General features: G+C 50.7%; 12 protein-coding genes across 12 annotated transcripts; 4 read left to right on the top strand and 8 right to left on the bottom strand.

Annotated features, from left to right (window-relative positions):
* Nucleotides 1–31: 31 nt before the first annotated feature.
* On the bottom strand, nucleotides 32–1,884 carry A1O9_02776 (uncharacterized protein; the record flags this gene model as incomplete). Its single annotated transcript, XM_013408347.1, has 2 exons — nucleotides 32–1,816; nucleotides 1,867–1,884. The coding sequence occupies 2 exons, from the start codon at nucleotides 1,882–1,884 to the stop codon at nucleotides 32–34; spliced, it is 1,803 nt and encodes a 600-aa protein (XP_013263801.1).
* An 850-nt stretch (nucleotides 1,885–2,734) lies between these two features.
* On the bottom strand, nucleotides 2,735–3,874 carry A1O9_02775 (uncharacterized protein; the record flags this gene model as incomplete). The annotated part of the gene is made up of 1 exon (XM_013408346.1): nucleotides 2,735–3,874. One exon carries the CDS (start codon nucleotides 3,872–3,874, stop codon nucleotides 2,735–2,737), a length of 1,140 nt encoding a protein of 379 aa, XP_013263800.1.
* Nucleotides 3,875–4,619: 745 nt separating this feature from the next.
* On the top strand, nucleotides 4,620–5,699 carry A1O9_02774 (uncharacterized protein; the record flags this gene model as incomplete). Its single annotated transcript, XM_013408345.1, has 1 exon — nucleotides 4,620–5,699. The coding sequence occupies one exon, from the start codon at nucleotides 4,620–4,622 to the stop codon at nucleotides 5,697–5,699; it is 1,080 nt and encodes a 359-aa protein (XP_013263799.1).
* A 373-nt stretch (nucleotides 5,700–6,072) lies between these two features.
* Nucleotides 6,073–6,729, bottom strand: A1O9_02773 (uncharacterized protein; the record flags this gene model as incomplete). The annotated part of the gene is made up of 1 exon (XM_013408344.1): nucleotides 6,073–6,729. The coding sequence occupies one exon, from the start codon at nucleotides 6,727–6,729 to the stop codon at nucleotides 6,073–6,075; it is 657 nt and encodes a 218-aa protein (XP_013263798.1).
* Nucleotides 6,730–7,578: 849 nt separating this feature from the next.
* On the top strand, nucleotides 7,579–9,072 carry A1O9_02772 (uncharacterized protein; the record flags this gene model as incomplete). Its single annotated transcript, XM_013408343.1, has 1 exon — nucleotides 7,579–9,072. The coding sequence occupies one exon, from the start codon at nucleotides 7,579–7,581 to the stop codon at nucleotides 9,070–9,072; it is 1,494 nt and encodes a 497-aa protein (XP_013263797.1).
* A 1,720-nt stretch (nucleotides 9,073–10,792) lies between these two features.
* On the top strand, nucleotides 10,793–11,662 carry A1O9_02771 (uncharacterized protein; the record flags this gene model as incomplete). Its single annotated transcript, XM_013408342.1, has 2 exons — nucleotides 10,793–11,233; nucleotides 11,312–11,662. The coding sequence occupies 2 exons, from the start codon at nucleotides 10,793–10,795 to the stop codon at nucleotides 11,660–11,662; spliced, it is 792 nt and encodes a 263-aa protein (XP_013263796.1).
* Nucleotides 11,663–12,284: 622 nt separating this feature from the next.
* A1O9_02770 (uncharacterized protein) lies at nucleotides 12,285–14,253 on the bottom strand (the record flags this gene model as incomplete). Its single annotated transcript, XM_013408341.1, has 4 exons — nucleotides 12,285–12,743; nucleotides 12,793–13,707; nucleotides 13,796–14,138; nucleotides 14,204–14,253. The coding sequence occupies 4 exons, from the start codon at nucleotides 14,251–14,253 to the stop codon at nucleotides 12,285–12,287; spliced, it is 1,767 nt and encodes a 588-aa protein (XP_013263795.1).
* A 518-nt stretch (nucleotides 14,254–14,771) lies between these two features.
* On the bottom strand, nucleotides 14,772–15,371 carry A1O9_02769 (ubiquitin-conjugating enzyme E2 35; the record flags this gene model as incomplete). Its single annotated transcript, XM_013408340.1, has 4 exons — nucleotides 14,772–14,947; nucleotides 14,996–15,127; nucleotides 15,178–15,266; nucleotides 15,319–15,371. The coding sequence occupies 4 exons, from the start codon at nucleotides 15,369–15,371 to the stop codon at nucleotides 14,772–14,774; spliced, it is 450 nt and encodes a 149-aa protein (XP_013263794.1).
* An 853-nt stretch (nucleotides 15,372–16,224) lies between these two features.
* Nucleotides 16,225–17,857, bottom strand: A1O9_02768 (uncharacterized protein; the record flags this gene model as incomplete). Its single annotated transcript, XM_013408339.1, has 4 exons — nucleotides 16,225–16,753; nucleotides 16,816–17,209; nucleotides 17,267–17,624; nucleotides 17,678–17,857. 4 exons carry the CDS (start codon nucleotides 17,855–17,857, stop codon nucleotides 16,225–16,227), a joined length of 1,461 nt encoding a protein of 486 aa, XP_013263793.1.
* A 1,126-nt stretch (nucleotides 17,858–18,983) lies between these two features.
* Nucleotides 18,984–20,856, top strand: A1O9_02767 (uncharacterized protein; the record flags this gene model as incomplete). The annotated part of the gene is made up of 3 exons (XM_013408338.1): nucleotides 18,984–19,398; nucleotides 19,460–20,644; nucleotides 20,705–20,856. The coding sequence occupies 3 exons, from the start codon at nucleotides 18,984–18,986 to the stop codon at nucleotides 20,854–20,856; spliced, it is 1,752 nt and encodes a 583-aa protein (XP_013263792.1).
* A 1,992-nt stretch (nucleotides 20,857–22,848) lies between these two features.
* On the bottom strand, nucleotides 22,849–23,775 carry A1O9_02766 (uncharacterized protein; the record flags this gene model as incomplete). Its single annotated transcript, XM_013408337.1, has 2 exons — nucleotides 22,849–23,190; nucleotides 23,266–23,775. 2 exons carry the CDS (start codon nucleotides 23,773–23,775, stop codon nucleotides 22,849–22,851), a joined length of 852 nt encoding a protein of 283 aa, XP_013263791.1.
* A 1,009-nt stretch (nucleotides 23,776–24,784) lies between these two features.
* Nucleotides 24,785–25,966, bottom strand: A1O9_02765 (uncharacterized protein; the record flags this gene model as incomplete). Its single annotated transcript, XM_013408336.1, has 1 exon — nucleotides 24,785–25,966. One exon carries the CDS (start codon nucleotides 25,964–25,966, stop codon nucleotides 24,785–24,787), a length of 1,182 nt encoding a protein of 393 aa, XP_013263790.1.
* Nucleotides 25,967–27,113: the final 1,147 nt, after the last annotated feature.

Genomic DNA, 27,113 nt, shown 5'->3' with positions numbered 1-27,113 from the left:
ATAGTTTTCCAGCTGTAGAACATAGTCTTGCTTATTCATAGTCCTCGCAACCTGCAGCCGTGTTCAGTTGTTTTCGTCCGGCGTTTACTTCCGCTCCATTCTCTAGCAACCAGTTTATACTTCTGCTGTCAGAAGCATCGAGCGCGAGCATTAGTGGTGTCTGGCCAACATTGTTTTTAGAGTTAATATCCGCTCCGTCTTCGAGTAGGCGGCCCATAAGCTCTGTAGACCCGGCCTTTGCTGCAAAATGCATTGCTGTCATACCACTCTCATCTTCAGCATTGAAACTAGCTCCGACATCCGCGCCGTGTTGTAGTAACCAATGCAGGCTCTCGTCGGCGTGAGAATTAAGCGCGACCCTTAGGGGCGTCAGACCCATATTATTTGGGGAGTTCATATCTGCTTCGCTTTCAAGAAGTCGGTCCATGACTTTTGTGGACCGGGCCATTGCTGCAAAATGCATCGCCGTCATGCCATTTTTGTCTCTACCATTAACGTTAGCTCCTCGATTGAGTATCAGGTCCGCGAAAGGTGGGGAGTTAGTTAGAGCCGCGAGCATTAGTGGGGTGCGGCCGTTCTTGTCTGTCCCATCCACCTCGATGGCAATTTCGTTGAGAAGCGTGAATCCAAACCTGAAATCCTTCCTCCAGTTCAAACAAAAATGCAGTGGAGAGTGTTGATCTCTGTTGGGCTTGTTCACGTCTGCACCAAATGCAATCAGGGCCTTGAATGCGTCGAACTTGTCTTGATAAATGCTCTCAATGAGTGGAGTATATCCCCTTCCAGGTTCGATAGCATCGAGGTCGGCCCCCAGGTCCCATTGGGCCTGAATCTCCTCGACGTTGCCTTTCAATGCAGCACGATCCAGTACAGTGAACCCAGTCTCGTCGCGTTCATTTGCTTGAATAGCGGAATCAGGTCTAGGTCTAGGCAATCCCGCTGGCGTTGAACTGAGCTGATTGAGAAAGGGAACTAGGTCTCCATAGTCTGGTCCGTATTTGATTCGAACCAGTGGCCTATAGTTAAGAATATCACCGTCTCGAACAAGTAGGCAGTGCCTATTGGGAATATTCTCCTGCTGTGCACTCACCCACTGCAACAGCACGTCGAAGTTGGGGTCCTCCAATCCGGACCCACATCCCACAAACAGTATAGTCTTGAACTCCAGGAAATTCTTCAAAATGCTCTGGACTTCATTCGACTGCCTGACTTGGTAATAGTCCGTGGTATCCAGAACCACTTCGCCAGGGTCATGGTAGCTTCCATGTATATGGAAAACTCCGTCGATGTCTCCGCGCTTGAATCTTAGAACATCATCTTGATTCGATCGGCCGATACGGCGTAGCTCACAGTGTCGCTCAAGTAAGTCGTCATAGTTGGTAGTTAAGAGAGTTGCGCCTTCCTGGTGTAAGGTGTGCAACACGTCGAGGATGGCAGGTTGCCTCACTTCCTGGTAAAGGCTGTCGAATATCGAACCCAACCAAGTAGGGAACTGACCCATTCGTGTTAGTTGATCGCGAAGAATACCGGCCGCATCCAGTAAGCTGTCAGTATCGCCATCCTCCAGCGCCTCATACGCTCGCCGGGTCCTGCGGTTGGAGGCCTCCACATAATTTTCGGTGACAAGGTAGTCCAAGCCGTTACGGATCAGGCCCTGCCATGTGATTCGCGAAGGAGGTCTGCCATTATCGTCGGTGGTAGCACTGAGGGTGACCCCCGCCCCAACTATTATCACCAGCCGCCTATCTTTGAGTGCCTGTTTGATTCGCACAATAGTCTCATTCTTGCGCCTAGCAGCATCGTTTATTGCTTCACTCTTGATAGTCCATAGTCAGCCTGTTATTCTTGCACAGTTTCTGGTCATACCAGCACTAGGTCATTCATATTTCTCCAAGTGGTTCGACCGTCTGCAGGAGCGCTGGCCGTTGCGCAAGAGCACATCAGTACAAGTCTTCCGGCAAAGAAAAGAGCCTAGCATTGGGCACACTTGCCGGCCGTCTGCAGTTGTGTCGAGTCTGAAAGGCTGAGCCAACCAGGCGTATTCTCGTGTTTGTTGTTCAAAGCCTCCAGGTAAAGATATAAGCCTCAAGCTAGATCTTCGTTGGCGAAATAGATAGATGTGGGCACACTGCCTGGATCGACCTTTGATCCATGAAAAGTATTGAGATTTCGATATCTGATCGATGGGTTGCTTCTCCTGTGTATGCTGCGGCTGAAGCTGGTCAGGCAGCAGGCTCGATCACGACGTCGCCAAGATCAAGAAAGGTCCCGACGAAACAGCTTCACTCGTTTTGCGTGATTTCCACCACGCCGAGACTTACAAACACGAGAATACCTACCAAGGTAGGCAGGTTACACAGGAGTGCCAAGGGCCCTCAAGGGGAGGCAGCGAACCCGCTGGAACTTCGTATCGATGCCGTCAGGCGTTTAAACTTTTCCATATATATAGCTCATGGTCTGGAAAGTGCTTCGACAATCGCTTCCGGCATGGACGTCAAGCTGAAGTAAGCACGCCAAGCTTTAGCTGTCCTGCATCAGGACAGACTGACTTGGCTAGATAGGACAGCACCTGAGGCTTAAGGTCCGCCGACCTCAGAGAGTGAATCGGCTCACAGGCATCTCTGGGCTACTCCGAGCACTAATGAAAACACGTCATCGAATCTTGAGAATTTCGAATCATCTTTCGGCCTAGATGGCAACGAGACCAGCCTGTCCTTCTCTATTGCTAATCATCTCATTTATGAAACAATCTCAGTACTCCCCTGAGGACCTGATGCGCCATTAGCTGATTCGGAGGCAACCTTGGACCGTTATAACCCTTGAGAGGCGGGTCCCACATAGGGTTTGCACCATGATTAAGTGCATTTTCAACCTCTGCCAGCTCAAACCACTTGGCCTCTTCTAACTCTGTTTCCGGGTAAGTAATATCTTCGCCCCCCTCGCCGCATTGACCAATCACGCCAATTAGCATTGTTGACGGGTATGGCCAGGGCTGACTGGAATGAATCTGTACCCTGTCAATGCGGATACCGGTCTCCTCATAGGCCTCTCTCCGTGAAGCGGTCTCAATGCTTTCCCCTGGTTCGATGAAGCCAGACAGACATGAGAAATAATTAGCAGGCCAGCGCTTCCCTCGCCCGAGTAGGACGCGTTTCGCATCTGCAGATATAGCTGCAATCACGGCCGTGGGATCTGTCCGTGGAAAGGCCTGATTGTGCAGTCCAATCCGGGTTGGGCAGGCTCGTTGGCGGAGGACCCCTCTGTCAGCAGGCGGACAGACAACTTTGGCTCCTCCATGGGTTGAGAGAGTCTTGCCTCCGCAACTGGAGCAGAAACGGTTTCGATTGTTCCAATCAATCAGGGAGCGCGCATGGCTGTATATAGCTGACTGTGCGTGGTCTAAAGTGAGGTCGATCCTGGCTGGCTTGTACTCGAGGCCGCTCACCCTCTGTGACTCTTTGAATGCCGTGTAACGATTCGAGGTCACATCCAAGGCGAAGTAAGGCACACCACTGTACTGACCAAATTGCAGATTCCTGCTTGCTGACGTGGGTTTCTCTTCGAGGTCCAGCCCAAGGAAGACGAGTGTCGGATGAAACCCATCCGGATCAAATTCTGCTACTTGAGTCTTCTCGTCTTCGACGTAAGGGCGACCAATCGCGTCTGCAATGTCGCCATAGCTGCTGAAGGCGAGCCTGCCCTCTGAGGTACGCAAAGGGTTTAATTCTTCAAAGGTCAGATATTTTGTGGCAGGATGAGAGGAAGCTTGGTCTAGGAGTTCGTGATTCAGCCTCATGAACGAGAGGCGCGTAATAGGTCCATTGGAAAAGTAGGCGTTATGCCCTTGACCGAAGATTCCTACCAGACTGGACATTTTCCTCGCGGTGTGAAGGTTCCAAGAAGCTCTGCAGACTCAAAGTTGATATTAGACCGGTATCCACTGACGGCGTTATATTTAAGCGTAGGCATGGCGGGGGCGGGGCGGGCTTTCGCCTAATTGCTGAGACAGAGCAAAGCATTCCGTAATGGAAACGAATATTCAATCTTAATAAATGCGAGTGCACGACTGGGCTTACAAGTAATGATGGAACCGAATGCGTCAGCTAGTAACAATCGCCGAAATACCTATGTATGCCATTGAAGCCACGTGATTATAAGTCTGACAACAGCTCTATCCTACTGCGTACATATTCCGTGTCTGCTCGGAATTGTACTTATTTATTATCATGAGCACTTACATGCATTTATCTGGACTTGCTAAAGCATACCTAAGGAACTCAAGCATGAGTTCGAGGCCCCAAAGGTCGTTTTGTCCTCCAGGAGGGAAGAGGCAGACTAGCGACGCCGCTTTTAAATGGGTTTCCAAATTAGCTTGGCCAAGCCACAATCCCACTAGCCCCCAGGGGTTTAGCAGGTCTTGGCATTTGCCACACTCTAGTTAGCAGCCGCGAGCGCTCATATCAACCTTGATCGCCCGCATGCATCGTACAAAGCAACATCCAGCACAGACACACTAACGAGCCGGACAGTTCTACGACACTGTGCCCGAGATACTCAACCTAGAATTTTACTAGGAACTCTGAAACTCTCTCGGTCCAATTACTGATACGACATCCACGATGCCTCGAGCCGAAGTAGGATCTACCAAGTACATCGCCAACCAGATGAAGTCGAAAGGACTTCAGCGGTTGCGATGGTACTGCCAGGCCTGCTCCAGACAAATGCGCGATGAGAATGGCTTCAAATGTCACGTCGCTTCGGAATCTCACGTGCGCCAGATGCAATTAATCGGTGAAGACCCTCGCAAGGCGATCAACGACTTCTCCAACCAATTTCTCAAAGACTTCATCCAACTGCTGCGGACGGGCCACGGAGAGAAGAAGGTCAATGTGAACCACTTCTACCAGGAATACATCTCGAACAAAGAACATATCCACATGAATGCGACCAAATGGTCGAGCCTGACTGAGTTCGCTAAATATCTGGGGCGAGAGGGCATGGTTCGGGTGGATGAAGATGAAAAGAATGAAGGCCGGGCAGGTGCGAGTGGACTGATGATATCCTGGATCGACAACAGTCCGGAAGCCCTGCGGAGGCAGGAAGCGCTACGAAAAAAGGAACGACAAGATCGCGGTGATGAGGAGTTGGAACAGAAAATGATCCGCGAGCAGATACGACGTGCAAAACGAGATATGGCGGATGCGGGTATAGATGAAAACGAAGAGGAATTGGATGTCGGCTTGCCAACATCGTCCAGCGAAGGCATAAAACGAAAAGACGGCGAGAAGATCGTTCTGAACTTCGGCGCAAAAAAACCTCACGACGTGGTCGAGAAGCCTCTTAGTCCGCCGCTTACCGAGGGAGGCGACTCGTCACCGGATTGGGAGAAAGCAGCAGAGTCGGGATCACAAACGACGACGACGACAACTTCAAACCCCATTAACCACAAACCACCTACAACAGCTGCCTTATCCTTCGGACTCTCCTCATCAACGTCAAGCAAACCAAAGAACGTGTTCGCAACAACATCCAAGAAAAATGCTCTGTCAGGGACGAAGAAGGCGCCTTCGACAACCACACAGCGACCCATGAGCGAAGCGGAAAGGATCATGAAGGAAGAACTCGAGTGGAAACGACAACGCGAGGCTGGGAAGTTTCAAGGTGGTGGGAAAGTTTTCAAGAAGCAACGAATCTCATGATGGTTTGCGGGTTTCGAGGTGAAAGAAAGCCCGAAAGGACTCACAGGCGGGCCCGTTTTATGATGAAATGATGTGGTTGAATACTTTTGTACGATTATTTGGCTGCATTTTCGGCGATTGGGGACGGAGGGAATCATCATATCTTGGTTGGTCAAGTTCATGCTGTTTTGAAGGGAAAAGGACAACAGCAACTCATGACACGTTTTGGCACAGGTAAAAAGGCATAATTTATATATGCTTGTACTCATCAAACAAGTGTCATCATAACTAAACGCTCCCACTCCCACTCCCACTCCCACTGCTCAACGAATGCATTTTCTCGTTCGCTGCTGCTAACAATAACAACCTGTTGCGTTATGTACAGGCGGGATTTCTAACTCGAACCCAGCTCCTGCAGCAACTCCCTGATCTCAGCCATGTCAGGTTTCCTCTCATTGTAGATGGCGGCGATCAAACTGGAGTCGATGGTGGGGAACTGCTTCTGCAGCTCGGCCTGGTGTCTATCGTCTTCGCTCTGTGGAGCGTTGGCCTCGTACTGCTGCATGTGCTCGACCTGCGCGGCTCGGTCGCCCTCCTGCGCTAGGAGCTGGTCCGTGTTGGATCGTCGGATTCCCTGCGATGGTGGAGGGCCTTGAGGTGCGCTGTAGCCGCCCTGGTGATACTGTTGCTGCTGTGGCTGGTCGGTGGGGTTCTGGTTGTAGTTTGAATAGAATCGTTGACCCTGGCTTTGCTGCGACTGTTGCCCGGCATTGTGTGGGCTGCCTTGCGAGGGCGCATCCGCCCATGGGTTGTTGGAACTCATGGTTTTTGAGGGAGAGGTGTGTAGCTGGCTCGAGGATTGCGGCAGGATCTGCTGAACTCTCCCAACTCTCCCGTCGCTGAGTTTGACTTTGATTCCTCGAGGGTGATTGTGACGAGTCAGCAGTTGGGCGACGGTGCCTTGAACTTGTTTCCCGGTGCGCTGATCTGCCTTGAGGACAATTGAGACGAGGTAGCCAGGCTTCAGACTGTTGTAGGAAGTGACAGGCATAGAGATGAAAGAACGATGAAATGGATGTCTGCGAAGCGGACGGACGGTAATTGCGCGGGCTGGTGGCTGTTGGAATCGTCGCAGCCTGGGGAAGGCGACGTCATGCTCGTTCGCCAGCCACGTCAATCAGGGACTGTGGCCAGATCTGACTGCCAGGGTGCCCGGCTGCCAGTGCGGTTGCTGTTCAGGACTAAGCCACAGCGCCCCCTCGCCCCTAAGCTTCTGCCCACCGGCCGGGAGGGGTCGCTAGATTGTAGTTAAGACGGCGCCTAACTATGTCTAACTATGTCGATGTCGGTAGACTGGCTAACAGTGCCAAGTGGGCCAAGAGCGTCTCGGGGGATCATCTCCATGCCCGGAAGCATGCCCGGAAGCATGCCGAGTTGGACCTGCGCATGGGCAGGATTCTATTCCTCGTTGCCCTGCAAACGGTGAGGCACATTTCTTCGGTCGCTTTGTTCTGACTACCACTTATCTGCGCCTGACGGCTTGAAGTGAAAGCAGTTGAGCCTCCACAAGGTACCCAGGGAACTCGTGGCTGGGTGCGTAGAGGTATTGGTACTCCTACTTCCCACCGTAGTACTTACCTCGTACTTACTCGGAGATGGTGAAGTTGAGAGCCGAATCCTCAGCCTGTTCTAGTCCTGATTTAGAGCCTAGCTAAAGTAAATGCTCTTAACATCAGTCATGCCCCAAGCATCCATGCCAGTTTGGACACGGCTAAGCCTCGTCCTCCATCGTCTCCAGGTTTCTCCTTTCTGTTATTCATCAATCCCGCAACCTGTAGTGTTCTGAGTGCACTACGATTCTTCCTTTTTGGATCCAGCAATGTATGGTTTGTGTTGAATTATGCTTTTATCTGCAGCTCAGCGCCTCCCGCGCTCTGCGCTTCTTCTCATTTTTGGTTGCGTCTTTTCACTCTACATACTATATACGCTCAACGTACATGTCGGGGATTACGTACCACTCTCAAAGACTCCTGTTACGATCTCAAACCAAGATACGTCGCTCCTTGAGGCACAGAGATCTTTATGGCAACCTTTTTATCAGCAACTACTTCAACACAGGCCAAAATGTGCTCCTGTTCCCCATTCTGAAATCGGCGACTTAGGCATCGGCTTTAACGCTTCTGACCACGGCCACCAACGACCTGACAGGCTCTCCCTCTCCGCTGAACAGGTCACTGAGTTACGCTCAACTCATAAACGCTTTGTACACCATCTGCAGACACAAGCGTACTCTCTGCCTTTTGTTCCCAACACTCGAGGCATTGTTACCACAGCCGGAGGAACTTATCTTCCGGTTGCCCTGGTCTCGATCCGAATGCTCCGCAGTACTGGATCCCAATTGCCTGTCGAGGTCTTTCTGGCTTCTCAAGATGAGTGGGATCCAGAAATATGCGATACCATTTTCCCCTCTATAAACGCTCGTTGTCTTGTGCTTGAAGATATTTTCAACCCTCTGAAGAGGAAAGCCAACCTGGGAATCGACAAATATCAGTACAAAGTCATGTCTATCGTTTTTTCCTCTTTCGAGGAAGTCCTTTTCCTCGATTCAGACTGTTTCCCAATCTTCGACCCCAATATCTATTTCGAGAGCGAACCTTTTCTCTCTACTGGAATGATTCGCTGGCCGGACTTCTGGTTCCCCTCTGAAAGTCCACGATTTTTTGAAATAGCAGGCATTCCTGAACCTGCCCCATGGGAGAATACAGCCACCGAATCTGGAGAGTTATTTTACTCTAAGAAAAAGCACACCAATTCTCTTTTACTCGCGATCTACTACAACTTCTACGGACCCGACTTCTATTATCCGCTCCAGTCACAAGGCGCTCCTGGTGAGGGAGACAAAGAAACATTTCTTTGGTCAGCAGTGGCGTTCAACGAGACCCTTTATTCAGTCAGAAAGCCGGTCAAGGCTCTTGGATATGGTACCACGGCTGGCATTTGGCGAGGTTCAGCAATGTCACAATTTGACCCTACAGCGGATCAGAAAAGCCACGGTGCCGACTCGGGACAAAATGACCAAGTGAGACCATTGTTCGTCCATGCGAATTTCCCCAAACTCGACCCTTCCTCAATATTCGACGATGTGTCGTTTGGTGCCACAGGCCCAACAAAAGATGACGATGGTAAACTCCGCAGAATCTGGTTCGACGACGAAAAGGAGGCCACAGAATTCTTTGGGTTTGACCTCGAGCGTAGAATGTGGGAAGTCCTGCGCGATCTGGCCTGCGAATATGAAGGCAAGATCTCTGCCTGGAAGGGCAAATCTGCAATCTGCGAACACGCCACTACTTATTGGAATACGGTCTTTGGAAACGAATCAGAACCACATGGTTGAGGAGATGCACACTTTCCATTGTGGATCCACCGCCAACTGCACATTTATACAAGCAATCCAGATTATCTCGGTTCAATATCTGGACCTGCAGAGTGGCTGGGCAGGGGATCGATTGGATCTGAGAATCCAGACTTTTCATTTCCTCCTGCAATTACTGGGGTCTGGTCAGCACAATTCGATCGAATCATCCATCATCTCAGAATTCCAACCCGTATTTGTTCCCCTGTTAAAGCTCCATACTGCTTGCTTCCTGAAGTATCCCGTGCTGAAACGCGAGGGACCAATGGATAAAGGACAATTGCCTCATCAAAAATTCGATTACACAGCTTGCGGGCTAGCTACCGGGTAGACTTGAAAATACCAGGTGTTACGATTGCCTGTGGTAAATAGCAATTGGCAAACTCAGTCCGCTTGAAGCCCCGTAGCCTTCTGATGCCATTGTCCGAAAGTTAGTTGCAGCGAAGATGTTACATACAAGGGTATCCTTGCTTTGCATCTGCGGCTTCACAATTCGATCAACCATGGGCTTCCAGATAGAAGCTGCATGCACAGACAAGAGAATGGACACTGTCCGCAAGTGTTATGCCGTCTTCTTTCAACGAGTCTTTCTTCAATCCACCTATCGAACCTGTTTCCTCAATCAGTAAACATGCTTCCGCAATGACTCGACTGATGGCAATGTGTGGAATAAGTCCTAGTGTAGTTGGGAGGCCAAGCATGACGACGTCGACTTCGGAATACTGTCGTCGACAAGAAAGAGATGATATTGGTCATAAATCTGTTATGGTGAAGAAACTTGAGAGAGCATCTAGATTCGGAGAAAAACTGGATCCTTGCGCCTGCAATGTCCAGACGTCTTCTTCATCTCCATAGGTTGGCTATAATGAGTATGCAGCTCTCAACTTGTAAGAAGAAGAAACCTTGGGATTCGTCCATTTCGTTTTAGCCTACTCGCGCTCCAAGCTCACAAGAGTGCCGATTGTGCAGTATGTGCCGATGCCCCATCACCCGAAATACACATCAGTCCTCCTACTTCCCCCTAATGTGGAGAATATGTTATATTACACAGTTCTCATGGATCCTCCACCGATGCCAGAATACCCACACCATTGACACTCGGATATATAGCCGAGGGATTGCCGAAGCATTACCCCTATTCACCTGCAAAACCATCGTAACGGTGTATTCACCACTCCAATGTATCATTCAAACATAGACAGCCAGCTGTCTCGACGTGAATGTGAAATCGCGTGATGACCGTCCTGCTCAGGTCCGCCCAGGTGGCAGCACAGGAGACATGTATCTTCTTGAGTCACATTCTGCCGAACCCTAGCTCCACATCGCAAGTCAGAATATGCCCGATTCTGACATTCACCCAGACACGGCATACGTGGAGATTTACATAACCGATATTGATAACAAGAGAGACAAGACTTCCACCGGTTACATTATTATTCATAAACTAGATATACGGCGAGCATAACTGTGACTGATTGCTAATATTGTATCTAACATTCCATGCAATTGGGTATCTCCCCATAGGTACCAAGAAAGGGAGGAGAAGAAAAAGAAGAAGAAAAAGTAGAAGAAGAAGCACAGCAGCAGCAGAAGAAGCATTCAAGCAGGAGGATATAAAGAAGAGTCGTATCCTGCACTACCAAATACCAGACGCTTCTCCACCATCCATCACCATCCACAGGGCAGCACATTACAACTGACCATGGCACCACCCTCCCAACCCAAGCCCGCCATTGTGGTAATCCCGGGTTCAGCATGCCCCACGCCCTTCTACGCCGACCTGGTTGCCAACCTGACCGCGCACGGCTATGAAGCACAGGTGCACAATCTGCGCACGTACACAGCCAACCCAACCGCCGAAACAGTTCCGGGCTCGCTGGCCGACGACGCCGAGTATTTCCACGGCAAGATAGCGGCGCTGGCGGACGCCGGCAAGGATGTCGTCGTCGTGGCGCATTCTTACGGTGGGCTGGTCGCGACGGATGCCGTGCATGGGCTCAGTAAAGCCGAGCGAGGCGGGAAGGCCGGAGGCGTCGTGAGGATCATCTACTTGTCGTGCATCGTGGGCGCCGTCGGCTCGACCTCCGCTGAGACCTGTGCCCCCTCGCTCCCGAAGTTTGATTTCATGGAACCTGTTGACGAAGTACGTGTGCCTCCTATACATGCTCCGCCCCCTCTTGATTCCCCTCCCTGTATACTGACTGTACCGCCCCCCAAAAAGAGTGGCGCCTTCATGCGCCAGATCCCTGCGCAATCCGCGCCGCTGGTGTACTCCGACATGCCCCTCGCGCAGGGCCTGGAGTGGGTGTCGCAGATGTGGCCACAAGCGACCCGCAGCTTCACGGACAAGATCCAGCACGCCGGCTACCTGCACAGCCCCGTCACGTATATCCTGTGCACCAAGGACGAAGTGCTGCTCCCGGGCTTCCAGCGCGAGCGCATTGAGTTTATCGAGAAGGAGACGGGAAAGAAGGTCGATGTCGTTGAGTTGGAGGTCGGCCATTGTCCCAATGTGAGTGCGCCGGACTTGACGGCGAGCACGGTGGTCGACGCGATTGTCAGGGATGCTTGATTTGTGGGCATATAGGCCGAGTGAGTTGACCAGTGCGTGCGCTTGTATCTTTTCTAGCCGTTCAGCCTCCATATTAGAGTGAGAGCTGAGAGTTGGAGGGAACGCTATGCGATTGAACTCAATAGGCGCGTGGAAGGGAGCGACTTTAGTCACACTGGCAAGATCACAATCGAAGAAGGGGAAAATCGCAACCTAGAAAAGTCGTTAAAGTATCTGGAGGCTTCAACTCATTTCATTTCATTTCATCACATCTGGATATGATGTTTTGCTACCTATCGTAAGCACTGTGGAATGGGGATGACTTTAGATCCCTTCACTACAAGAGTCTGTCCTGTTGATCTCATCTCATCATCATCATCACTATTGGTGTTATCTGTTGTTACAACGTACAAAGCCTGTGGATCTCCAATCTAAGGGGTTGTGCTCGAACGAGGAAATATCCATCTCGGGAGAAGGCTTAGCAAAAAGAAAAAAAAGGCCTTTTGGTACATTCATCCAGTCGTCCCATTCCAAGCTCAACCAACGCCTTGGTAGTTGGAATATCGACATCATTCATCATCTTCGTAATCTCGTAGCAATGAGGTAATTTTCAATCCCGATACCGTCCAAAGGAGCGAGTTCTTTACAAAGCTCTTGAATTGGCCTCTTCATCATGCCAAAGACAATCAGACCAAGGGTCTTTCTTGCATTTACGGCATTGGATATCGCGGCAGATCTCATTGGGGCATTGGCCACAACAGTCGGGGCAGACCATCTTGCCACAGCCTGTTTCGTCTCCCATGGTGCACTGAAGGAATGTGGGCACTTCCTTTCCGTACGGGTAAAGAGTGGTGATTTGGTGCATTCGATCGTCAGCGACTTTGAAAGCTTGTGGGTTGTCCTTATGGTTCTGTAGTGCTAGAACAGCAGCTTTGTACGCGCAGCAAGCTCGCTTACAGACCGGACAGCAATCTTCCATGCATGTGGTGCATTTGAGGTTGCGGGAGTACCAACCGTTACCAGTGTTTGGATGTCTTGGCTTTGGATCTCCCTCGTTGTAGTCTCGTGACCAGGCATTCAAGGTGCGACGGAGGTAGAGTTCCTATGAATAAATATTAGGTTGTGTCTTAAGATGCAACTGAGGGACTTACAAGATCAGGTCGATACCAGTTGCTGCCATCCGCGTTGGGAGGTTCCACTTGACTCAGGTCTGATGCATTCTTGTCAATAGTCAGCTTCGGCTTAAACATCGCAGACATTTTGCGTAGACCGGTCTTTCGAGGTTCAAACTCGCTTATCATTGGGATGCCGTGCACGCTATCAACGGGAGTTTTCGGTGGTTGAGACACTTTCTTGCTGGAAGGTGAACCTTCAGCGAGGATGTCAAAGATGTCGGCATCGGTGTTGGCTCGATCGATGTTGAGACGGGACATCTTGCTTCTCAGCCCAGTGTTCTCCGTACTCTTGTGTCCGGGGGTACGAGGAAGATTGACATTGCTGGCGCTATTGTCTTTCCAGAAAGGACTCGCTGTCTGGTTCATGCGAATGCCCCGAGGTTGAGCTGGACGGTCAGGCGTGGTGAAAGGAGTAGGGGCGACTGGGGCATAAGCAGCTTGAGCAAAGGCATTGCCAGCAATAGGGCGTGGATTGGAATTGGTTATGGGACGAAGGCCTTGCCCTGCCTCGTACTCGCGCTTCTGCTTTGCCCAATCCCGAATCTCTTTCGCGGTAGAAGTAGTGACCATCAATGGCGCATCGCTTGTCGATAGATGAGGATTGGCTTGGAATGCCGGGTGCTGGCTCATATCGGGTGGGGGAAGGTTGAGCAAGGAAGCGAAGTTGCCGGTGATGACTCTCTCATTGTTCTCATTGCGCTCAATACCAAAGGTCGATCTCTGTGCAGTTGAGGAAGACATGGAACGCTGCCTGGTGTCCAATGGCGGGAATTGCGAATAGAGGCGAGCAGGTCTGATTGTCTCTTGATCATCGTCTGGCTGTTTCATCCTCGCGGAAGGAACAGGAGGGAACGGCTCAACCTGCGTGCCAAACATCTGCATGTTGTCGATCTGCGTGCATTCCAGTTAGTCACAGGGGGAGAACATTGCTGTGAACTCGAGCGTCACTTGGATATCACTGCCTGGGACGTTCACTTACGATGGCACGATGTCTGGGCTTGTCAGGGGCCATTTTGGGAGGGGACGGAGAAGGAGAGGGAGGGAGAGCTGTTTGTCTGGCAGCTTCCAAGGCACGGCTGATGTCGAAGTCGAGAGGGTGGAACGCCGTTGTAACGATTGAGAGAGGTTTGAGCGAGCCTCGTCTTGCTCGCAACGGCAGAGGCGACCTGGTCACGTGCCCACCTCCTAGCCTCGCCAGTCCCTTCTCAGGGGAGCCCTTGCGGCTCTTGGGAGACAAATTGCTCACACTGAGCTTGCTCCCAAGGCGCCTCAAGGAGGCTCCCGAGAAGAGGACTGCCTCCGGTATCGAAGGGCAGAACGGACTATTCATAAGACGGGTCAGCGACAGGCTCTCATTCGAGCTCTTGCACAGAGAGTAAGTCCTTACCCAGCGTCAGCCTCGCCGGCATCCACACTCTTGGTGGGTGTGGTGGCCATATTGGCCGCTTTCAAGGTCAATGCGGTTTGTGGATAAAGACGAGCGGTCGTTGGCGAGCAATTTATATGATTGCATCTTGGATGAACGCCGAGAGATTCGTTCCTGATCGGCCAATAGCGCGCTCTCTTTGAGCATCGCACCATTGTGGTCATGTGAACGACGACTATGGAAAAGCAGTACCTATTCAACAGTGGTCGACACAGCTGCACATAGAGAACGAAGAGATCACGAGACACGGAACGAACGTTGGATACAAACCACACAGACGGAGACGGTCGCCAGAAAGACAAAACGATACATTGAATGAACAGTATACTCACAGAATAGAGGTTGAAATCAAAGCCTTCATGGTCTATCAAGGTTGTCATGTAATCATTGCACATCAAGCTCAGCCAAAATTGCAGGATCAGGACCGTTTGCATAAGCAGCTTACTGGATCGTCCAACAACGCCTGCGTGAGCATGCCCTCCAGTATCGAAACAAGGCTCGTAAATATAGGATCCGGTGCTGTACCTGATCATGTCATAGCATGCGTCCTGGTCCACTCTCTCGCTGTTTGGATGGCGGCTTCCTGGTCTTCCTTCCATCGCTGAGCAACATCATTCGCCAATGGATCATCTGGGTTGGGGGCACCAAGCAAAGCCTGTATGGAGAGAAGAATCGTTCGGATCTGCAAAGCTGGTGACCAATTGCCTGCTTGAGGTCAGTATATGATCTGTTCCAGATGCGGGGACAACAAACTCTTCAACACATCGAGACAGATTCGGCCGAGTTTGTCAATGTTGGGATGATAAATCTTGGTCAGAAACCGGATCTTGGGAGGTGTCATGGGATAATCTTCTGGCAAGAACAGTTCCAACTTGAAGATGCCGCCTTGAATCAATCAGCCGGGATCTTTGGGCCGGAGTAGCTTTGTTACCCACCTTCATACGGGGATTGAGAAGGGCCATGTATGCTGACGTCGAAGTATCGGAGGTTATCGTCATGCGGCACAGCACTGATTCCTGGAACACTGTGATATGTCTCTCAGCCTCAAGCCTCTCCGTGCGCAGGGATGTTCATACGGTTCAGCCATCAATCTCTCAGTTTCTTTTATGATTCTCTTTGGTAACGCCATCTCGTCTCAAGAGGATGGCCACTGAAGGCTGGTTCTTCTGGAATGGGTTCGTATCCGAATCCGCAATGGCAGGAAGCACGATATACAGGTAGAGGATTCGTCCTTTTATGCTGCGCCCAACTTGGTCTGAGTGAATCGTCAGGTAGCGGCTCGGCTCAAAGTATTTGGCACGTGAAACTGCCTGCTGTAGGGATAGCTTCACAAGTGATGGTAGAACCCAGATCGCGAATCAACTAGACGTGATTGAGTGCAGAAAACCAGCAACACAAATGACTCGAGGATGTAATCGCCTCTTGAATCCCAGCGGTTGAAGTCAAAAGAAGGCATTTGCAAGCCCTTGAATCATGAAGCGCAACTCCGTCGAAACACTCTACGGTGAACCAAATATTCGGATTGTCACGTGCTTGAATGGTTTCATCCACCGCCAGAGCACCACCTGTGCCACCTCAGACTTGTGCCAGACTGCCTTGAAACCCAAACCTGTTAGAAGAACATGTCACGTCGATTTAACAATCCTTGGCCCGTAGCGGTATTGCAACTTCAAATCAGGCTTCGGTGACAATCTTGAAGCAAGTTCACCTTCACAAAATCACCTTCTGTTTGGAGTACATATGCACTCAGTCATTTAGCAAGTGACAAAAAGTCCCTGGAATTCCATTCAGTCATCAGTGTACCTCCCAATACTACCAAGGGTACACCGTCTGTACAGTCATGAATTCCACATTTTACTTCTCACGATCCCTCTCGCAGCACATGACGCCGCTAAACGAGTATTGTGTGGTGTTCCCTGCCTAGACCAAGCAGTATCTCCAACCGCCAACTCTGATTGTAGTCCTCAAAGCAACGACTTTGTCTAGTAGCCGTAGAGGTTGACATTCTCGGTGGTGCTCTGCTTGATCCTAGCATTCTCACGCTTCAACAGAATCCGCATCCACCAGGCACAGCCGATGCTGCAAAGAGCGAAACCAGCGCTCGCACCAAAACCGATTCCATATCTTGGGCTGTCTCCCTTGGGCCAAAGGTAGGCGCCATAGATGTAACCGATTTGACCGCCGACGTTGGTCATTGCCAGCACAACAGCTTTCTTCTCTTTGGTCTGCGCCAAAGTAGAAGATGCCCAGCCAATGATAACGCTGTTAACCGCGTACGCGCCGACTGGGAAGATGAAGCATGCGATGTATCGACCTGCAGTATTTAGAGTTGATGCAGCGATCACGAATCCAACAATTGCAATAAAGAGGCCGGTCGTGATGTGCCAAGTGCGTTCGTGATAGCGACCAGACGACCACCCAAAGAGAATACCCGCTGCACCGGCGAAGAGGAATGGTGGGCAAGTCATCACCAATGTAACTGTCGTGCTGAAGCCAAGGGTCTTGACAACACTGTCCAATCAATTGTCAAAATCTGTATGTGTGTAGATCTGAGGTGCTGGGGGAATGCTTACGTGGGAAAGAAAGAGTTGAAAGAGCAAGCTGACAGATGGAAGTTCTGCATGAGACAGAAGATCCACGTCTTGGGATCTTTGCAAGCCTGCTTGAGACCGTCCATAGCGGAAGATTCGCCTTGATCACCCACTCTATCACGTTCCATCCGGCTGTGGGCCAATTCGCGTTCCTCAGGCTTCAACCAGCGAGTGGTTAGTGGAGTGTCTGGCAAAAGCCAAAAGCCTACCAATGCCACCACAGCAGTGGCGACCCCTTCGATGATGAAGAGCCACCTCCAGCCAGCGAGGCCGTGTGACCCATCCAGACCTGCGAAGATTCCGGCCGCAATTAAGCCCGAGAAGCCAGTTGCGAGAATCTGGGCGCAATAAAGAAGAGCGATTCGTGCAGCGACCTCTGTATCTTGGGTCAGTTCGGGTGCACCAAAATCGTAGATTTCTCAACTCAACTCACCTTTTCGAGTGTAAAATGTAGAAAGGACGTATGTGGCGCCAGGATAGAACGGTGCCTCTGTTATGCCTAAGAAGAATCTTGCAGCGACAAGGCCGCCGTAGCTTTGAACAAGCGAAGTGCATCCAGAGACGGCCGCCCAAACCAACATCCAGCTGCTCATGTACAAGCCAGGACGAATTCTGGTTATCATCATGTTGGACGGTATCTGCATCAGAACATAACCCACAAAAAGGATGCTGATAGTGGTATTGAATTGAGTCCCTGTCATATTGAGATCTTCTTCGAGATCGTTGAGACGGGCCTGCGCCAACGCATTGCGGTCGACGTAGTTGAGAAAGTACATGGTACAAAGAATAGGCTTTCGAAGGCTATCAGCAGAGCTCCCCAGCCCAGAGCGGTCAGTCCGCTTACCATGATGCGCCAGTCCAGCTTCTTGACAAGCGCAATCTCTACAGGATCGGTCTTTGCTGCAGCACCCGCGTAATCCCCGTTCACCACAACTTGTTCCTTGAAGTCCTCGATGTTCTCGACGGACAATTTGTGAACATCGCCATGATCGGCTACGGTGTTTGAGGGCTCAACTGGTTTCATGGTGGTTGCTGAGCCGGAAGAACAGTATTTCGATTTCAAGACGGATTGTACTTGTCAAGATAGTTCTTATAGAAAGCCCACAGGCGGCAAAGAGAAATTGAAGAGAGTGAAGATCACAATTCACGAGCTTGAAGCGACGAAATGTATCATGGGATCAGCGAGCTCACCGCAGGTATTTATGTCACGTACAATGCAACCCAGTCCGGAGACGACCCTGGGGCCTGTATAACGGGGAAGTTTTCTGTGGAGGTGGGCCGATAGAGTCGTATGCATCTCAGCAATCCTGATTGGCGTTTTGGATGGCATACCGCAGTGTCCGACAGAGGCCTGAATTGCAATCGGCTATAGAATCATGCTAATCATTGCCCTATCCACAGACTTGGGCAATTCCTGATTGGAAGATCGAGGGCTCGGTGCCAGATCTGATTCCGGACACTGAGTTGAGGGAGGATCTCATTGCTGTTATGAGGTGACATAACATGGGGAACCAAATCTTGGAAGTTTCTTGGGACGGGGTGCTTGTTGAGGCCAAGATCGAGGATCGCATCGCATCGTTCAAAAGGTTTACCCTATGAACAATCTTTGAGCTCTCGAAAACCCTGTCATTGCAGAAATCCAAGACTTTTCCAAGGACCTAGCCCGCGAAAATGGAAAAGAGTCTTTTTGAGGCTGGAGGAAGGGAAGCATCGGCCCTTTAAGTCGGCAATGTCGGCGGAGATCCCTTAGCTTGGCATCAGCCGCTACGGAGGACCACAACGTGATGAAGTGCAGCTGTAACTAGTCCGTGTGGGGATTCTTGATAATAAGATTTCCCGAATTACGAAGATGCATATCACGCATGTCCGCACCCTTCGGGCATTTTTCTTATACTGATGCCGATCAGATACGGCGCTGTATCCGGAGGAGTCGCCCTGGCCCATATCCGAACCTGAGGGGCACGGACTACTATCCTCCAGTATGGTTCTAGGGATGAAGGCCAGTATCCGGCATTATTCTACAGCCTAGTGGGCGAGATGCGATCTGTGTTTAAGCAAAGTAGATTAATCAAGAGTCTCATGCCTTGGGATGAAGAGTCAACTCGATCCCAAGTAGAGATACAAGTCATAGACTGCCCCTGACACGCAACATGACTCTTCACATTCCTCGCTCACCAGGCACGCTTGGCTGGTCTCCTGCCTTGGACCGTCAGACCTACGTTGCAACGACTTCAAACACCACCGGGCTGGACCTCAGTTTAAGGCGAGACTATTCTCTGCCATCTTTGCCCCTATTTATGCAAGCGCGATCTCACGCCATCGCCGCACCATTGAAACCAGCTATCATTGACAAGACTAAGAACGAAAGCTTCACCTACTCGAACTTATTGAGTGATGTTGCTATTTTCAAGACAAAGATTCAACAAATACTTGATAATCACAGGAGATCCAAAGTAAATCTTCGGCTGGAAGAACCAAGAATTGCTTTCCTCGTCCCAGCCGGCTATGACTATGTTGTTGCTCAATGGGCCATCTGGGCTATTGGGGCCATCTGTGTACCGTTATGTGAGTCAACCTTTGGTGGATTTCTAACTCGATGTTGAGAATGTTAATGCTGACGTCTCAGGTACAACACATCCTCTCAGCGAACTCCTCTACACGATCTCCGACTCTGATCCTTCCTTGATCATTCTACATCCCAGCTTCCAGGGTCTCGAAGCGGGTCTTCGCAGCAAAACAGAGGATATTCCACTGCTCAGGTTCGACCCACTATCCAAGTTTGCAAAGCTGGACATTTCTCCAGCTGTCCCACCATTCACGAGTTGTCCTGCCCTATCGCAACGAGCATTGATCATATATACATCTGGAACTACCTCGCGGCCGAAGGGGTGTGTCACCACGCACGAAACTCTAATATTCCAAGCTCGATCTCTAGTTCAAGCATGGAAATATCATCGTTCTGACCACTTGATACATATGCTTCCACTGCACCATATACATGGAGTCATTAATGGTCTCACTGCTACACTTCTCTCAGGCGGGACTATTGAAATGTACACCAAATTCGACCCAAAGATTGTATGGGACCGCTGGTCCGAAGTGGGCTCATCAACCATGTTTATGGCTGTTCCAACTGTATACTCTAGACTGATTGACTATTTCGACGCCAAGATAAGAGGCAGTCAATCAGAGGCAGCAGCTAGGAAAGGGGCACGAGCCTTGCGCCTGACTGTCAGTGGCTCAGCAGCTCTTCCTGTATCGACGAAGCAAAAGTTTTGGGAGATCACAGGACACGAGCTTCTTGAGCGTTATGGCATGACCGAGGTAGGCATGGCATTGAGCTGCGGTCTTGATCCTGCACAGCGTATCAGTGGCAGCGTGGGCTGGCCCCTCCCTGGAGTACGAGTGCGTCTTGTCAAACCAGAGACCCAAGAAATCATCAAGTCTTTTGGCAAGGACGAATCTGGTCTCATCGAGATCCATGGGCCCAACCTCTTTGCTGAATATTTCCGCCAGCCAGAAGCTACTGCTGATTCATTTACCTCAGATGGATGGTTCAAGACGGGGGACGTGGCGAAAAGAGATGCGCACGGAGCATATTTCATTCTAGGTCGCGAAAGCGTAGATCTAATCAAGAGCGGCGGCTACAAGATCTCTGCACTAGAGGTCGAAAGAAAAATCCTTGGAAACGCTCAACTAGGCCCCATCATCTCCGAAGTGGTGGTCGTGGGAGTAGAGGATCCTGACTGGGGGCAAAGAGTCGCTGCTGTCGTGAAAATGAAGCACTCGGTAAGTCAAAAGAAACCCCAAAGTTGGATGCTTTACAGCACTACAAGAACCTAACAGAAGACCATTCAGGTATCCCAGTTAGATCTGGCAACGATGCGGAAGCATCTCAAGGAAGACATGGCGCCTTACAAGATCCCATCAATACTCAAGATAGTAGAAGCCATCGAGCGGAACGCGATGGGAAAAGTGAACAAAAAGCGGATCGTCAAGCGCTATTTTGGGCCTAAATTGTAGGTGGGTGATTTTTCGTTTCCCCAAGCCCATTATGGCCCGCTTTTTACTGATTTTATGCTAACAGAGAAGGGGCAGATGATATTACATTATATCGTACCTGAGGGGTGGAAGCTCGGTACGTTGTAGAACTGTGGATTGGTTAATCAAAGATATTCATTGATTGTGGGAGACACGCCTGAACCTCTGTTCGGAAGCAACGCCTTTCGACGCTCATACTCAACACTATCATGTACATTGAATAGTCCAGTTGTCCCCCTTCCTTATGGAAGGGAGACTCGGCCGAAGGGCGCCTACGTACACCTGAAATAGTGAGGCTGGCCCTGGGAATGCTTGAGTTACAGAAATCTAGCAATAACACACCCTTAGAGTAGGGAGCATCAGGTGGGAGCGCAGTCTCGTAATACAATATCATATCTGAGAGTCTGAGACAATACTTGAGACAATCACTTTCCAGACCAAAGGTACTATAACCGGTTGTGTAGGCTGCAATGGTCGGCCAGCAAGACGTACGAGCGCCGAACTGTGAACAAGTCAGCAGCAGTTGATACTCTTCCCATGTCATTAATGCCAATATGATCATTTAACACCCCATTGAGTCGTGATAGGGAGTCTGTATTTGACAGCTTCGCACTGGCAATGTCAGGACTCAGAACCCGTGCTACCAGGTCCGGCTTCAGCACGTCAAGCCCCCTGGTACCCCATCTGTGTAGCCCTCAACATGATTCAAGCTCCATGAGACCGGACCATCGAAGTTCCAGGCTCAAGAAGTCAAGACTCCACCAGAGCCCGGGCTCAGAAGCAAGAACACTTGCACCTCACGGCCATGCCAACGAGTCAACCACAACGATGCCGTATCTTTCTCTCATCCAACATTGAACCCTCAAACCCCAGCCCGGCGCCACTGTGCCCCTTGCTCGGAAGGATATGTAGCCCGGCGGAAGTCTGGTACCTCTCACTCAACAATTCCCAGAGACACTCCATCTCCAGTCGGACCATGCATGGTGAGTGATAACCAGGAGATGAGGAGCCTTCGGTCAAAAATAAACCACCGAAGGCTCTCCCCCCCGCGCGGGGGTTGAATGTCGGATTCTATAGCGACACAATCTACGTCGGGCTTTTGGGGATGTGAAGCGCAAATGTCGAAATTGGTTGGCGACGACGCGCGTGGTGATTTTTCTATGTGAGTGATCGATTAGATGGTTCAATTGGTTGGAGTGATTATGTGGTTTCACAAAATGGAAGAGGTTGCAAAGGGGGACGCAGACTCAAAGTGAGGAATGTAGAGGGACCTCTCGAGGGAGGAGGGAGGGGCGGCGGGTTTTTGATAGCCTTCCCCCCAGCAATGCTGGCTGCGAGGTAGCTTGTATCATGTTATGTGTATGAGCGCTGGTATCATATGGTTTACTCAGGGATGTTTCTCATATGTACCGCTGGTATGAATGCCTGCCCTGTTGAAAACACCCAGATTTCTACACTATCAGGAGTCAAACTCCTTCCCTGTGCAGTATCGACGCTGTCGCCCATTTCCTTGTATGAATATCCAGATAGCTTGGGAGCAGTCCTCGGAGGTTTCGTTTGCCCCTTCGCCTTGGCAAATAACGCTTTGGCCGCCATCGTTATTCTGCAGCCCTTTCTGCAGGGATGCCGGCTGTAGTTATGAGCGGCCCAAATAATTAGCCCTTTCCAACCCCCGGATCACTGACGGCTTGGCTGTCAGTCATGGCGACGGGCTTCCTAACACTCTTTTTAAAAACAAGTATTCGTCAACGTCCTCTAACCACGGACACGGTGCATTCAATTGTCGAGCAGTGCTCTCCGTGAGAAGAACCGTCGACCTCAGGATTTGATCTGTTGCGCCTAGATTGACTGAACCAAAGAAATGCCTGATGCGTGCGCAGCGCGGACCATTCGTCAGTACGATTCTTAATGAAAAGAGAAGAGGACGAGCAAGAACGACAATCAGTCAGGATGGAGAGGTGGCAAGAGAAAGGCTCACCCCTTGGCCTGCGGACTACACCCGTCCGCCAAACAACAAACAAACTCGAGCAACCCCGTCTCTAGTCCACCAATAACGCTGTGCTCAGACAGCAGCTCACCGTAGATGCAATTGATCGCGAAATGCGTGAGGTCGCCACCTGACGTAGCGTCCATTGCGGAGATAACGCGTGCAGTATGCTGACGGTAGATGTCCTGGAAAAAAGACAGACCTCGCTCGTATTTCTCGGTGGATGAGAGCGGGGAGCGCAGAGAGCGGTCGGTCGCTAAAATCGATGAGAGCTGCGAGTGGTTTGAGGAGTCGATGGCGGATTTGAGGGAGAAGAGCGCGTTGATTGCCTATGGATTGGCAATGTGTTAGTGCTGGCTTGGGCAAAGAGAAGATCCCATACGATAAACTGAAGGTTGGCTTACTCTAGGAAATCCCACGAGGGTACTCGACTTGAGGCACGCCTCTCTGATACGCCTAGCCACCGACATTCGCTCTTCATCGTCATCATCTCGCAAGCCGCTCGTCACATACGTCCACAATTCGCCGATGAGCTTTTCCTTATGGTACGACAAGAGCACCGCTGTCGTCAGGATGTACCACAGAGGCGATTGTGGCTGTTGGGCGGGATCAGACGTTTGTCCATTGGTCCTAGTCGAGAATATCTCCCTTAGGGCGGAGAAGTTGAGCTGCTGCTGCTGCTGCTGCTGCTGCTGCTGCTGCGGTGCAGGTTTTGTGGATGTTGTTTCCCTTGCTAACGAGTCTTGTGAACTGTTGGTGCTGGCGAGCAGCGAGCCGGTGCTGATTGTGGAGATTTCGGAGTTGGGTGTGTCAGTACCATTATTCTTTGACAATGACGGCGACGCGGAAAGGTGCTTATGTGTGACAGATGAGTTGATGCTGTAAGACAGTGTTGCATGAGGTATAGACCCCATCCTTTCTAGATAGTAAAGTTGTACTCGTATGCCTATGGTTAAATGATTGGTTGGTATGGGAAAAGCAAAGTGGAGTAATTAGCAAACTGTAGGTAGGCAGCAGATGAGAAGTGTTTCAGGGGCAAGGCTGTGGATATGCGGGTGCAGGTGTGTGGCCGATGTTCCGGGTCCAGAGTCAGGGCAGAGTAGGCAACAGGAGAGGGAGCGGAGGTTATAGGGATAATAAGTAAAGTGCATGGGAAAGAAAGAATACGCGCATTTGCGGAGTTTTATGAAAATGCACTGTGCCCCATCATGCATTGATGTTTGTATCATGGCAGTGGACGGCAAAGTACAGAGTAAGATCGAGGCTGTGCCACCTGAAGAATATTCTAGCGGGGACGAAAAGTGGCAACGTTGTCTAGAGGGCCTCACATAACCGTGGCCTTAGGTTGATATGGTGGGGCCAGAACAGTGCTCCTTTCCCTTCCTCCCTCGGCAATAGGTTTTTCTCCAGGTGAGCCAAGTCACGTCATCTGGATTGGCTGTTAGAATTACCGTCACTTGGTAGAAGGTGATGCGGAACTCGTGACTTGTAAGACGTAGCAGTTGGTCGCTGAGGGAAGTATCCGGTTCTGGCTGGGAAGACCGCACCGACAAATAGTGAGAAATAACAAAAGGCAGAGGTGATATTTCGGCGGATTCGGCACAGCGGCTACGTGCATGGCAAGCTGCCTTTGCAGCTGGCCTATCTAGGGAACCATATTCGACAATTAACAGTCACCCAATTAGTGTTCCATCACAAGTGCAAGTTCAAGCGATTTATTACCTGGAGCATACTGGGATTGAGAAAGAGTAACGTGGATAAATACAAAATGAGAAAGTAATAGCTGCGAGACGGCATATGTACCTCCCTTGACCCCTTTTTCATTCGCGGGCACCTTTCAGCCTTGCGCAAGGAAAGCCAACGAATTAATCACCTACAGTACACCTGTCTTATCGTCTAAATAACTCTGCAATAATCGAAGCCTCACAGATGCGAGCTCTCCTTCCCTTTATTTTCCTTATCCTCCTCAGCCCCCTTCCCCTTCATCAAAGGCGCCAAAAACCGCCAATGGCCCTGTGGCCCCCACCCCTTCCTCTTCCACAGGTTCGCCGTGTTAGGGAAGTACTCCAGCACGTCCAGTAAAGAATTATCATGAGCCAGAATCGTCAAGACGTTCTCCTGTCCGTCAAAACCCGCCAGCTTGTCCACGCTTCTCTGGGACTCGGCGAGGTCTTCATCGGGTCCGGCGGCGAGGCAGAAGGGTGTGGTGTGAGATTTATGAGCGCCGTTTTCCTCGTTGCGCAGACGGTGCATCGATGCGAAGAAGTCTCCGGGGCATGATGATGATGCATTGAGGTTTGTGAGCGCAAGGCTGCTGTTGGGGGCGGGCGAGATCGTTTCTGGCAAGGGGTACTTCTCAGTCGGGCGGAAGACCATGCAGGAGCGCGCGATGTCGCCGCCGAGGAAAAGAAACGTCGACTCTCCATCTTTCTCCCTTGCTGTCGTTCTAGCGAGTGCAGACAAATGTCCGACCGTGTGCCCAGGTGTACTCAGGAGGTAAAAGCTCCCGTCGTCGAAATAATCATACGCCTTGAACTTCCCGATCGTTGACACCTGGTGGTCATTCTCTGCAAACTCGATCTCCACCGTCCCCCTTCCTTCATACGTATCCGTTGTTGTCTCCGCCGCCTCAGGGTTTTCCGGATATCCCGGCAGGTACCGCTGCTTATACCCTGGCCCAACGACCAGCCTCGTCGTGCCTGGGAACTTGGTGGTATCTCCGACGTGGTCGAAGTGATGATGACTGAAGATAATGCTGTCAATATCCCCAGGCTGCACGCCGCCATGCTCAGCCAGAATCTCCGACACATCCTTCTCGACGCTGATCTGCATGCCCACCTTCTCCATGGCTTTTAGGAGATGCGGGCTTAGGTGCGTGCGGAAGTCCTTGCGCACGCCGAGGTCGAAGAGTAGCCGCGAGTCCGATGGCCGGTGGTGGATGTAGAATGCGTAGCTGGGCCCGCCGTTGAGTTCGAGTCCTGGATACACCGGTTTGATCGAGAACCAGTATGGGACGTTGCCGACCCATGAGGTGCTGTTGATGATTGATACGTCAACCGTCACGGACGACTCGGGTATGTCGATCTTGTTGGTTGCTCCTGTCATATCTTCGGCTTTTCCAATTTCCACTGTTTTCTGGATGTTTTCTCTTTCTAAGAAACCCAGAAGGTGACACCCGCTGGGCATGCACAATGAAATCAGCCCATATAAAAATGGCTTTGCATGTGTAACATAGGTGCTGGAACTCACTAACCCACGCTCTGCTGACTTTCGGAAAGACTCAATAAAGACCTAAGGCCGGGTACCTATCTTACGGCTGCTCTTCGACAACAGCCCGCCGTGCGGATCGAGTAACGTTCTTTTTCGCGGTATCGAATCCAATCTCTTCGCTAGATATAGAACCCTCCTGGTCTAAAAGCTTGTACGCAGTACAAACCGGTACCGCACCTGATCCGTGCAGATATTTATGGACATACGGATCTTCATATCTCGAGAAATATCAGGCAACAAACGCACACGACCGCCACTGTCCCCGCGCCGTCGCACTAACTCCGGATTCAAGCTGAAGATAGGCTTTCGACCTTCCAGCTGATTGAACGGGAATACGAACAGTTTGCATAGATGATTGGAGTTGAGTCTCGTTTCCGAGGTCTGCATGGGCGAATCAGACATGGCTGGGTGTTGTTCCCCGCAGAGCGTGTTGTCTGTATGGTGCAATTTCTGGGATATAGTCGGTCAGGACGGATACCAACCTTGATACTGTACCGACTAGTAGATGTCTCCAGCAAGCAGCACTGGACAGGTGGTTAAGGTGGAAATACGGGACAAGCAGTAGCGGGCTACAATGCTTGACATCTGGAAAATGCAGATCGAAGCTGCAGCAGGAAAATATTCATCGGACTAAACTTCAGGCATCCACGGAAGGCGTGGCTGGCTAGCCACGAGGTAGGGCGGAAATTGTCTCGATAGGCGTTGGCAAATTGCAAAATGTGCGAAGACTAGATGTCTCAGTACCATATCATGCACAGTTCTCGGTCCAGGGAGCTATCGGTGAGGAAGAGAAATACATCTCAGCGAATGTGGAAGATCAGACGAAATGGTGCCCCGATTTGATTTCTGTATTGTTGATTATCTCCCTCCCCGTTCAACATCCATTCAATAAATCATTCCTCAAGCGTTCTAAACCGAGAGCAGATTTACCTTTTGTAGATGTGTCCCCCTGGCAGCTTCTTGTCGGTCTCTTTCCCCCCCC

Source organism: Exophiala aquamarina, assembly GCF_000709125.1.
Source record: "Exophiala aquamarina CBS 119918 chromosome Unknown aczIA-supercont1.2, whole genome shotgun sequence".
NCBI classification, from domain to species: Eukaryota; Fungi; Ascomycota; class Eurotiomycetes; order Chaetothyriales; family Herpotrichiellaceae; genus Exophiala; species Exophiala aquamarina.
The sequence above is the reverse complement of the archived record's forward strand: the minus strand, read 5'-3'. Positions and strand labels throughout refer to the sequence as shown.